General features: G+C 36.0%; 2 protein-coding genes across 2 annotated transcripts in view; one reads left to right on the plus strand and one right to left on the minus strand.

Annotated features, from left to right (window-relative positions):
* LOC102982024 (alpha-fetoprotein-like) overlaps positions 1-3,090 on the plus strand; it is a 37,926-nt gene extending 34,836 nt beyond the window's left edge. The window contains exon 14 of the mRNA XM_007126261.1: positions 3,046-3,090. Within this exon, the coding sequence (XP_007126323.1) occupies positions 3,046-3,090 (45 nt within the window). The remainder of the gene's footprint in view (positions 1-3,045) is intronic.
* A 6,152-nt stretch (positions 3,091-9,242) lies between these two features.
* The window catches only part of RASSF6 (Ras association domain family member 6), a 58,478-nt gene continuing 54,274 nt past the window's right edge, over positions 9,243-13,446 (minus strand). Inside the window, exons 10-12 of the mRNA XM_028491521.1 lie at positions 9,606-9,724; positions 9,416-9,513; positions 9,243-9,318 (exon numbers count right to left, since the gene is read on the minus strand). Of these exons, the coding sequence (XP_028347322.1) occupies positions 9,243-9,318; positions 9,416-9,513; positions 9,606-9,724 (293 nt within the window). The remainder of the gene's footprint in view (positions 9,319-9,415; positions 9,514-9,605; positions 9,725-13,446) is intronic.

Raw genomic sequence — 13,446 nt, forward strand, 5'->3', positions numbered from 1 at the left:
AAAGTGTCAAGATTAAATGAAGTCTTTTTTCTTACTATCAACTGCAGAAAATATGCCACATTTATTTAGTTTTACATATTTGGACTATGATTTCCTAGTACATCCTTTTTTTTGAGAGTTTCTAATTACCATTCTTTTTCCATGTTGACAAATAAAGCATCTACTTTCATCACACCACTAAAATATATCACACCGCTAAATTATATCAGGTTCTTAATTATACAGTTTTTGTAATAGAATAGTCTATCATCTTAAAGTTTGATAAGATTTGAAACTTAAAGTTTGATAACATTTGAAAAGTCCTCTGACTTAATCTTTCAGTTTGGATTTAGTTATTTCTGGGACTGATTTATGGCTGTCCACTAAGAGTTTCTTTTTAAGTGTAACTCTGGGTAAAATGGACTATTTCTAACATCCCATTTTGTGTTTATTTCTTGGATTCTTTTAAGTTTTTTTTTGGCTACATTCTTAATTTAGGTATGTATGTATTTATGTATTTTTTCAGAATGGGCACCCGGGTGATAAACTTTAGGGGCCCTTGCATATTTAAATATTATTTCACCCATATATTTACACAGTTATTTTTTAAGCTGGTATGTTAGTTGGGTTTCTTTAGTTGTAAATAATAGCATCAAATTCTGGCTAACCTAAGTAAAAATTAGTATATTGAAAGGATAGTAGTGACTTCAGGAATCTTTAGGAAGTTTAAAAAAATGGGCTGAGCAGGAGATAAGAACCAAAGCAGCTCAGAAATCAATGACTTTCTGGTCTTTTACTGCTGGTACTTCTCTAATGTTACTATTCTGAGCTTCTATCTCTGCATTTTGATATGTTGATTAATATCACACCAATGACTATTTTTCAGAAGTTCATTATAGCTCTTACATTGATGGTGTTTTTGTTTTTTTTTTCTTTTTAGCATCAGTAGGCTTTATTCTTTCCGGTATATTGTTACTATTATTGAATTGGGATTTCAAAAGAGATGAGAGGTGACCCATTTTAAAAGGATCTTGGCAAGTTGTTATGTCCAGCAGTATCTAGAATGTAAAAAGGTTTGAAAAGCATGTCACAGGATTTGGAGAAATAGACTAGTAATGTTTATTCCAAAGTCTTCAGATGGATGACAGGTTAGCAGTCTCCCATACAGACAATGTACAGGCTGGAAGAAAATATTTGCAAACAATGCTACAGACAAGGGATTAATTTCCAAAACACACAAACAGCTCATACAGCTTAATACCAAAAAACCAAACAATCCAATCAAAAAATGGGCAGAAGACCTAAATAGACATTTCTCCAAAGAAGACATACAGATGGCCAACAGGCACATGAAGAGATGCTCAATATCACTAATTATTAGAGAAATGCAAATCAAAACTACAATGAGGTATCACCTCACACCAGTCAGAATGGCCGTCATTAAAAGGTCCACAAATAATAAATGCTGGAGAGGGTGTGGAGAGAAAAGGAACCCTCCTACACTGTTGGTGGGAATGTAAATTGGTGCAGCCACTATGGAGAACTATATGGAGGTTCCTTAAAAAACTAAAAATAGAGCTACTATATGATCCAGCAATCCTGCTCCTGAGCATATATCCAGAAAAGATGAAAACTCTAATTCAAAAAGATACATGCACTCCAATGTTCATAGCAGCACTATTTACAATAGTCAAGACATGGAAGCAACCTAAATGTCCATCGACAGATGAATGGACAAAGAAGATGTGATATATATACACAATGGAGTATTACTCAGCCATAAAAAAGAGTGAAGTAATGCCATTTGCAGCAACATGGATGGACCTAGAGATAATCATACTATGTGAAGTGAGTCAGACAGAGAAAGACAAATACCATATGATACAACTTCTATGTGGAATCTAAAAAATGATACAAATGAACTTATTTCCAAAACAGAAATCGACTCACAGACATAGAAAACAAACTTAATGTTTACCAGAGGGGATGGCAGGGAGTGGGGGGGCGATAAGTTAGGAGTTTGAGATTAACATATACACACTACTGTGTATAAAATAGATAAACAACGAGGATCTACCATATAGCACAGGGAACTATATTCAATGCCTTGTAATAACCTATAATGGAAAAGAATCTGAAAAAGAATAATGTATATACTTGAATCACTTTGCTGTACACCTGAATCTAATACAACATTGTAAATTAACTATTCCATTTTAAAACATGAATTAAAAAAAGGAAATAAATTAACATTCAAACAAAGCAAAACAAAAAAAGTCATGGGTCACCGTGGAAGTAAGGATACGTAAATTCCAGAGGTATTTTTAAAAATAAACCTAAATAGATTTCAATCTTTCTAGACAATTTAGGTGTGGTACTGTTTGAAGGTGGGAAGAACTAAATTACTAGACTTCTAACCATTTTCTACAGGATCCTAGAGGCTCTTAGGAGTGTGAGTCATCTATCCCTCAGATGTGTGTGTGTTCATACCTTAGCAGTGGAGTTCTAGGGGTCCCATTTCCACTAAGCTATTAAAGATTTCACTTTTATCTACTTGGGCTTCCACAAATGATTTTTATTTGAATAAGGACTATACAGGTACAAATTGGGGAAAACTTTCAGACTTAATATCAAGGTCTACACCAGTACATATGAAGGGAGTAGAGATAATCTGATCAATTTTAGTGGTTTTTTTCCTCTTGAATTTCTATACCTGAATATGTAGTGATTTAGCATGGGATTACCCTAGAGCTGTTTTAAAATGCAGCAAGAAGCTGACATTGATTGTTCATTCTTACCCTGCAGCAAAAGAGTGTCATATTCTTCTGAGGAGGAAGTAAATTTTTATTTATTCTAAATCTGGGGTCCTGAAAGTGGACGAGGCATTGCAGTTAATTAAGTCCTTAAGCTAAGGGACTGTGAGAAATTCTGAGACCTTGAGAGGCAGGCGTATTAGAACCCATCTCAGGCATGCAAAAGGGAAGTCTTAAAGATTTTCTGTTTGGGGATCAGAGCTGCTTAGCTGTTTTCTCTTTCTCACAGATGTGCTCATTTGCTTTTTTTTAGGGGTCCAAACTGATCAAAAAGTGCCAGTCTCTTTTGGGAGGCTAAATGATTCCAGCATATATCAATGTACAATCTTTGCTGAGAACTGCTTTTTGTTTTTCATGAATAATGAAATGCATGTCTAATATTCAAAAGAAGAATCAACATCATTTTTCAGCTACTAGCAATGTTACTCAGGAACATTAACTAGTCTACACTAAATCTCTCCTTTCCTACTCAGCAGAGAAATCTACTTATTGTAACTCTCCTACAACCCACTTCCATCCCTTCTCTCTCCCCATAAGCTTTCTACTTCTCAGAAGCAGCAACAGAAATATGAAACCAAGGGGCCTTTCAAAACATCAGGTGGATGTAATGAGCTGCCACATTGAACTGGGACCTGGCTGCTGGGTTCTGGAGTGAAAAAGACCCCAAGTGCCATTTGTGGTTTCTATCTGTACCACTACTGAAAATGATTATTGATGAACTGAATGAAATGTGTTTTACAATAAAGGTACTTACATGACTGTATTCCCTTTCATCTTTACCCGAGATATGTGATGTTGACATTGTCACCAAGGGGTCCTAACATATTTATATTCACTTGAGCTTTCAGTGATGATTTGTAATAGTAGTCTTTTCCCTGGAAATCCTGGCATAAATGACATAAAGAACTTATCATTTCGACTTAGTTTTGCAGATTATTTTTGTGTGTAATGAAGTAAAAATAAGCAGTGATATTTTAGTGCTGATTTTGGCTAGAGAAAATGTTTAATTCTCATTATAGTGCTCTTTACTTGATTTCAGTTTTTCCTTACTCCAGTAATTTCAGCATGTTCATATATACTAGCAAATTAAATCCGATAAACATTTAAGTATCGATTGTATTCAACACACTGTGCTAGGTGTTGCAGGGAATAATATGAATATGATATGGCCAGATCACTAATGAATTTAAACAAGATATAAACACATAAGGAATTATAATAATGGGCAGATTTCACGTTGCCAGTGTCACAAGAGCAGAACTAACTAATGTAGAACCCAGGAGTTTGAGATCACACATAGCCACAGAGACCAGGAAAGTTCATGGAAGGAGTGACCCTGGCCAATGACTAGAAAATAGGCATGTTTTAACAGATAGATGTGGAGCGTGTGAGCACAAATGGTGAGTGATTCAGATGGGTGGGTTTTGAGACAAGAATAAAGTAGTTGTGGGCAGTAAGACTTAGTGAAAGCCTAGGCTACAGTGTTGGGTGAGGACATATTATAGTTTAGTTATAACAATAGCTAATATTTATCACACACTTCTTATGTGCAAAGTGTCAGCCTTTATTCCTATAACTCCTACAACCGTATAATGAAGTAGGTATTATTATTTCTATATTACAAATGAAGACAGAGAGATGCCAATTGAGGGTGTGTAATTAGGGTGAGGCCATATATTCCAGTGGTTAAGAGTGTGGGTTCTGGAGCCATAAGTTCAAATCCTACCTCAGTCTTCTACTAAAGAGCTTAGCAAATCTAACCTCTCCATGGCTTACTTTCCTCATCTTTAAAATCAGGTTGAAAGATTAATTTCCTCACAGGAGTGTAATGGATGTTAAATGAGTTGATCTATGTAAGGCAAATGCTAAGTGTGGTTAGTTTCAACAATATAAAATTGCTGCTTTTGTAGGCCAAATATGGACAATTTCAAATGTCTCAGTCTAATAGTTTAGCTGTTATTTAGAAGAAAAATGGATGCTGTTGAGGGTTTTGCCCTCTTGAATTGCATCCTATTCCTTTCCTTTCACATGTAGATATCTCAATATAATAGATACATCTGCCATCTTTTCCACCTCATCAGCTGCCTTGCAAATGGATTTCTTCAGTTCTTGAAGCCAAGCTGAACAACCCTAAACAAAATTCCATAGTAACACTGCCTAACTGTATATTTCATATTGCCAAGAGATGATAAAATACACCACCATATTAGGGAAAACCATATAGAAAAGTTTCGATATGTTTTTAGCTAGTAGATCAGATTTGGAGGCATATATACAGGGGATTAAAAAAAATATTTTAGACAATTTTTTTCACTCATTCTTTTATTCATTCATTAATTCATTCAGTCCTTTATTCAATTGATTTTTATTGAGCACATCCAATACACAGGACACCATATTAAGTACAACAAAGTATACAAAGATGAATGTGACAGGTCCTCTACCATTAATAAGTATAACATTATCTAGAACTGAATTTGAAATAATATGTCACTGGTAATGAAATATTTGGACCACCTAAAACAAGGATGAATGGTTTTGTGACAAAAGTTTATATTCTTGTATTATGTAAAGATGACTCTGAAGTGAACAGATTTTTGTCTCAGAAATTATATCAGTTATCTATTGTGATGTAACAAATTATCCTAAAACATAGCAGCATACTACAATAAACATTTCGTACCTCACACATTTTCTGATGATCAGGAATCCAGGAGTGGTTTAGCTGGGATTTTTGGCTCAGGTCTCTCATGAGGTTGTAGTCAAGCTCTTTGCCAGGGCTGTAGTCATTGAAGGCTTGACTGGGGCTGGCCGATGGCGCACTCCCACGGCTGTGGGCTGTGGACGGGGTGCCTCAGTTCCTTGTTGGCTTTTGGGCTTTTGGAAGAAGGTCTCAGTTCCTGTTATATAGGCCTTTCCCTAGGGCTACTCTGGATGTGGCAGTTGGCTCCCTCCAGAGCCAGCAATCCAAGAGAACAAGCAAGGAGGACACCACAGTGACTTTTGTGACCTAGTCTCCAAAGCCACACCCTGGCACTTCTGCTTTCCTCTGTTCCTTAGAAGTGAGTTACTAAGTCCAGCCCATTGGCAAGGTGAGGAAGATTAGGCTCCATATCTTGAGAGGAGGAGTATCAAAGACTTCATACATATATATTAAAACTACCACGGTAGTGATGTTAACATCTCACTTGAATAATTTATTTGAATTTTTTTGCATCTAGTAGAACTCTGTGCTTGCATGTACTTGCTACTTTTTTGTTGGCAACTTTTTAATCATAAATTTTCTATTTCCTAAATAGAAAAAGCAATACATGTTCATTACAGATTATTTAACAAGTGTAGAAAAATATGAAAAACATGAATCACCCATACATAATTCTATAAACCAGACATAACCACGTTTAACATGTTTTTGGTTTGTAGTGTTTATGTACAAATAATAATATACATACATATATATAAACATATATCTATATATCTTATGGATAATAAACTTTTGGATATTGTATCTATATTCTTATCCAGATACATAAGGAGAATTTACTCTTATAATTAAAATTTATTAGAAAACAATTTAAGAGCCGCATAACATTCTATAGGTAAATGTTTCTTTCCTTCCTTAATCTTTTTTTCCTATTTTTGAACATTAGGCTATTTACTTCCTTTTATCACAATAAATAATAATCATCTTTACATAGTGTCTTTGTATATCTGATTATTTTCATATAAGATCCTACAAGTAGAATTATAGGATGAACTTATTACTAGATTGCTTTCAAGGAAAGTTATATTCATTTGTAATTCTACCAGTAGTTTAAGTGCCCATCTCATTGTAATTTGTTGAGTATTTAATATTATCATTTCTTAATCTTCTTTAATAGATGAATTTCACTTTCCTTTGCTTTGCATTTTGTTGACACGCCAGTTATTTTATTGCCTCTCTGCTCCAAATTCACTCTTTGTTGTTGTCTGTGAAAATGTACATGGGAGCCTTTCTATATGCTTCCTTTGCAGCTTACATGATGTCATGCTTTGTCAGTAGGGGGCACTGGAGAAACACTGTAGGAGGAAGTTGGTCTTTCCTGATTCTGGGAAGCTGACATTCTTCCTTCACTGCTCTACCCAGAGTGGTTTCTTCAGTGCTAGTTACCTGTAGGGTGCAGCTTTCTTTATCTTGTGTTCCTCCAACCCCTTTTGTAGCTTTTGATTTGGTTTGTGGTGGCACGTCCTGGAGGCCCAGTAGAGGCCTGTGTCCTAGCTCAGATCATTACCCTCCATACCTTCTCAACTTGGTGCATGCTCCCAAAGAGTGCCTTGTGGGGCTGATCATCTGGTAAGCCACTTGCCCCACCTTTGTCCCATGCAGCCTCAAAGATGCCCCAGTCCAAGGCGTACACAGAATTGTATACTAGGTTCCTGCAGAGATGGCCCCTGCAGCCCCCCCAGTCCTAGCAGCACTGGCAGCAGTGCCCCTGACTTCATTTGTGTGCCTACCCTTCAGCCTCCGCTTACCTGTGCCCCCAGACTTTGTTTCCTGTGGACCTCCAGACACCGACACTCTGTGATCTGGCTTTGTGCCTGCAGAGAAGCCCCAAGCCCCTCTGTTCACCTGCCCACCTGATCCACACTCCAGAGGGCTGTTCCTGATTGTCCTATGACTATAGCCCTGCTGTGTCCTGGGCAACCAGAGAATGCCTCCCCTATCCACTGGGCTGCAACCACACCTTCTCCAATGAACTCTCAGCTCCTCACGCCAAGCTTTTCCTTTGTGGGGTATTCTTCCTCAGCCTTAGGGTACCCTTTGGAGTGCTCTTCACATTTTTATAGTTACTCTATCATCACAGCTAAGTAATTCTTTATATTAAATTTCCCCTGTTTAAATGACTGGGTGGTTTCTGTCTCCTGATTAGACACAGACTAACACAACTGATCACTATTAAGAGACAACTTTTTTCACATACTTAGTAGCCATTTGCATTTCCTCTTCTGCAATTTTACTTTTCAAGCCATATGTCTTATTTATTCTATCCAGGCATGGTATTTTTTAATGCATTTTGTAGACTTTCAATATATTAAAGATGAATCTTTTGTCATGTTTATGGCAGATACTTGACACTACTTTAAATAAGTATACTGAATTTTAACCATTACATTTGCTTTATTTTTGTGAGATGAGATTTTCTTATAAATAGGATGAAGATGCAAGCCCATGTCTTATTCAATAAAGGAGATTTCCTAGGACTGGAAAGCTAACAGCACACTTTTACTTTCACCTGGTTTAGGATTTGGTTACACTGAAAAGTAATACATTTGTCTTAAGCATGTTTCATATTTTGATAATTGATCTTCCAACTGGGTTTATTACATTCAACCTTATCCCATAGTGTGTGTAATACAATCAGTTTAATCCAATGCTTATGAGGAATGCAAATAGAAATAGTAGTGGAATGGAAAAGAGCTGCATAAAACTCCCTTTTAATATAGAGTTCATAAATAAAATCATAGATGATACTTGTGGCATTCTCAGTGCTTTTTCAGATTGGTTAAGTGTACTTGATGGAACCTGAGTGTTGTTTTGTAGAATGAGTTGTCTTGGAGAAAAAGGGCAGAGCTCCAGATTTCCTGCCCAACTTAGGCTACCACAGCTTTGCATTATCTTCTATATTCATTCAGCAACAAATGGTTATCATGGGTCAAGTCTTAGCCTAGCCGACAAAATACACTAAATCTCTGTGATATGTTTGGAAAAATAAAGAAAACTAATTCAATTGACAAAAGAAAAGCTTAAGAACACTTTTGAAAGTCATCAGTAGAACAGAGGGGGAAAATAAAGAAGGGCTCAGGTTGAGAAAATTACAATTTGGGTTTCTTAACAGAGTCCATAATCTTTTCCATCCCAAAGGACAGATAGCTCTGATGTTATAGATAGCCCAAAGCCACGTATCCATAGAAAGATAGTCCTAGATTTTATGAAAAGGCTAGAGTTTAAGGAGCTGTGAAACACCATCACCATCAGATTCCTTGGTGGGGTAGTAATGTGCTGATTTTTTATTTTAAGAGCTGGCAGCTTTTACTTCTGAATCATTTCTGAGAGTCAGTTGATGAGCGTTCTCTTGACAGTTGAAGCTAAAATAAGTTTAAGCTGCATGGTATCTGAAGATGCCATTTAAATTCAAGTTCATTGAGTGTTTTATTATAAAAACTATTTGGAATACATAGTATCCAAGCTTATTCCAGTTACTGAAACTAAATTCAATTCCTTCAGTCCAACTGCGAACCCTGCTTAACCTTCTTCAGTTTAAAGAGAGACAAGCTTTTTCCACATTCAATTTCCTACAGATTCAAGTTCACATATATTTGTATAAATGCAAATATAGAATTTATGCACTCAAATAGTTGTAACACCCTTTTAATTTTGTTGAAGTGTTTTAGCAATAGTGACCTGTATTGCTAAACTGTTGTCTCTGTTTTTATTACCTGTTTACTTCGAAGACATTTCAGTATGATAGCCTTTTCTGTACTGAATCTGAAATAAGGAGAAAAAGAGTATTAACAACTGGACACATTTTGTGCCTTGAACCTATTAAAGAACGAAGCACCCAGTGTGCAAGCTCTTAACTTACTTTGTCATTGTTCTTTGAATCTCTCTTTTCTCTTCTTCATTTAATCTTTGAAGGATGGATTCCAGGAGAGAAAAATGAAAGTTAATATACTGAGCCACCTGAAAGAAAAACAAACAAAAAAAGAGCATTTGTGTGAGAGATGCTGAGTGAGGAGAGGGCAAAGACAGATTCAGCGCAATGGCATCCATACATCACTGCTAATTTCTTCTTCATCTTTATCCATGAGGAAAATGCGAGCATTCTTTTTGGATGGTCCCTGTAGGAGTCTATGCAGTAGCGGAATGTCTGTTTTCTTTAGCCGTCTCTGCTCTGCAAATGAAAATAAGAATCAACTACAGTCAGGAGTCCATTCTAGAGGAAAAAAAGAAACATAATTTGTCCATTCATTTTGCTTCTTCAGCTCACTTTGAAAGACCTAAAGAGAACATACAACAGGAGGAACTCACTCAAAAAAGTAAGTTGAAATTAAAACCTTTAAATGAACTAAAAATGGACTTCTTTCTCTTGCTATCCTTCAGGGTTTGACTTTCTATCTCAGAATGCCAACTTTGCCTTTGGTTTGGATGTTCAGACAAATCTTCAGTCCCATTTATGCCTTTTATCATGCAACATTCCTAAAAATTTTTTTACAATTTTTCATTCATTCAACAAATATTTATTGATCTTCCCTAGTTCCATTAATGTAATTCTATCTTTCTAATAGTTCAGATCCAAAACTTTGTAATTATCTTCAATTCTTCATTTCTCTCTCACCCCACATCCAATCCTTGGCTTTTCTTAAAAGTATATTCAGAATTGTTATTCGCAAAAGGGGTATTTTTTTATTATTTCATTAAACTATGGACTTCATCCATTCAACCATAATAATGAGATGAGAAAAAAATAACTTCCTATTTGGTATAGTCCCAGAACTTCAAATTTCCAAAAGTCACAAATACTCCCACCACAAAATACTTCTAGCTTTCTGTTGAAGTAGTTTCACATCTGTGATTTCATTTTAGGACACAGTGCCTTTACATTCATTTTCTTTCCTCCTTCCTTCTCAAATTATTTTTTGAGTCCCAACTATGTACCAGGCCTTGTTCTCTGTACTGGGTACACTACAGAACAAAGCAGAGTAAAATCACTTCCCTCATGAACCTTACACTCTCGTGGAGAAGAAGATGATAAGGAAGATACATCAATAAGACATGTCACATATAGTGATAAGTATTCAGGGGAAAAAATAAAGCAAGGGAGGGGGTAGAAAGCACGCACATGTGTAAATATGTGTGTGCAGGGGAGAAGTTTGCAATTATTGTAGGGTGGTGGAGGAAGGCCTCACTGAAGATGTAACATTTGAGCAAAGACCTGAAGGAGATGAGAGAGGAACCATGAAGCTATTTAGGGGAATTGTGTCCCAAAAGGGTAAGTAAATAAATAGAGCATCTCTGAGGTCAGTGCATGCCTAATGGTGTCAAAGAGCAGCAAGGGAATAGGGTGGCTGGCACGGAGGTGAGGGGAGGGTTGTTAAACGATGAAGAGAAGAGGTAATGGAACCAGCACAAAGACTGTGACTTTACTGTCAGAAGAGAGACCATTGGAGGATCTAAGAAGAGATGTGACATGGTCTGACTTCCATGGTTAAAGAATAATCTGTCTGCTCTGTTGAAGTAGACTGAAGGGAAAAAGGTGGACCAGTTAGTCCTTTCTACAGTATCATGTGTTTCCTTGGGCTTTTAAAAGTTCCAAGCGTCAGAACTGTTCTCATCCCCTGGACTAGACTTACCCCAGGAAAAAGGGCAAGAGAGGATCTAGAACATACAAGTCCAGCTTCCCCACAATTAAAGTGACATCCATTCCTATGTCCACAGAGTCACTGTTCGTTGCTTTAATTCCTCTACCTTTTCTGAAGCAATGGGGAACACCATAATTTAGCTCCTGTCATTAACCCACCAGAATCCTCTTCTGACCTTTACATCTTGTATTAACTTGGTTTTGCATCCTCGATTTGCTTCATTCTTGATATCACAGGGCAATGTTCCTTGTTTCATGGTCACCTGGGATAATTATTAGAAATATGCATTCCCAGACTGTCCTCAGATCTGGAGGGGCTTGAGAATTTGTGTTTTAAATGAACTCTCCAGGTAATTCTGAAGGGTGCTATAATTCGAGAAACACTTATAGATCATGCGCTTAGTAGATAAAAGGTATTAAAAAACACAGCTATCTATTTTCCACATTACTACCCAAACAGCTGCTATACGCTCCATTCTTTTCTCTATTCCTGGTCCCTAAAAAGGTCCTGGTTATGATTATCTTCAGTTCTGGATTTCATGTATAAGAAATTTTGACACAATATAAAAGAAAACATAATTTTCACAGGTAAAATTGAAATAACTACATTTTACAGTAAAGATAAGCATTTTCCCCTGATTTTAAAAATAACATACGTATTGGGGAGGGGAAAGGAGGTTATATAGGTCAAAGAGTACAAATTTTCAGTTATTAGAAGAATAATTTCTGAGGATCTAATGTATACTTGAAAGTTGCTGAGAGTAGATCTTAAGCATTCTTAGCCCAAGAAAAAGAAGTTAACTATGTAAGCTGATGGATGTGTTGATTATCTTGATCTTGGTAATCATTGCACAGTGTACATGTATGTCCAATCATCACATTGTACACTTTAAATATACACAATTATATTTGTCAGTTATTCCAAATTATTCCTCAATAACATACATACTACTGTAATTATGAGGAAAAGAATAAGGCAGAAAGTAAAAATCACCTGGAATCCCAGAACTCTAGGATAAGCAGCTTTTCACTTTTTGTGGCCATCCCTTCACATATCTCTTTATACACACACACAAACAATACATAAAGGTGGTTGTATCACACTTGCTATTTTTATTGTACACATATATTTTTAAAAATCATAATTTGTTTTTTCCTTTTGTGCTTTTTCTCCTTCCCATTGTCTTTTCTGTATCTCCCCAACCCCCTAACCAAGTAATCAATGTTAATGGCTTGATATTTATCTTTCCATACCTTTCTCCCTGATCATGTGATCATATAAACTACATATATAAATAGGGATTTATAATTCTTTTTTAAAAATGGGATCATACTATATACATTTATAGGCATCTTGCATTTTAAATTAAATGTATATTATAGAACCTTCCATTCAACTGGTATAGATCTAACTCATTTCATTTAATGGTTGCATAATAATCACTTATTAAATCATTCCTCTATGACGGGTAACTTTGCCTTTAGCTTTTTGTCATTATAAATAGCCTTGCACATAAACCTGTAGGCAGTAGTCCTTTTATTTTTGTGAAACAGATTCTCACCAGTGGAATTGCTGGGTTAAAGGATATGTATACTGTGGATTTTAACAAATGTTGCTAGAATGAATTTTAAGAAAGTAGACAGATCTTCACCAGAATTGCAAGAACATACGCTTTTACCCTTATCCACACCAGACATAGGTGATAATATTACATTGAATTTAAGGATTGAATTTACATTTCCTTAACTTCTGCATTTCCTTTAATACTTGTATTTCCTTGAGTTTAAGACTTTCCTAAAAATATTTACTGGTTACTTTGTTATTCTTTCAATTGCTTTATCATACTTTATTTTTATTGGATTGTCTTTTCACTATCATTTTGCAAGAACTTTTTGATATTGTAGGTATTAATCTTTTTCTGATATTCTTCATAATGTTTGTATCTTTCTTTTTCTTTTTTAAAAAATTAATTATTTTCTTATTAGTCGTCCATTTTATCCACATCAGTGTATAAGTGTCAATCCCAATCTCCCAATTCATCACACCCCCACCCCCACCCCCGGCTGCTTTCCCCCCTTGGTGTCCATACGTTTGTTCTCTACATCTGTGTCTCAATTTCTGCCCTGCAAACCCGTTCATCTGTACCATTACGTAGGTTCCACATATATGCGTTAATATATATTTGTTTTTCTCTTTCTGACTTACTTCACTCTGTATGACAGTCTCTAGATGCATCCACGTCTCTACAAATGAC

The sequence above is a fragment of the Physeter macrocephalus genome, chromosome 7 (genome assembly GCF_002837175.3).
Source record: "Physeter macrocephalus isolate SW-GA chromosome 7, ASM283717v5, whole genome shotgun sequence".
Lineage (NCBI taxonomy): Eukaryota > Metazoa > Chordata > Mammalia > Artiodactyla > Physeteridae > Physeter > Physeter macrocephalus.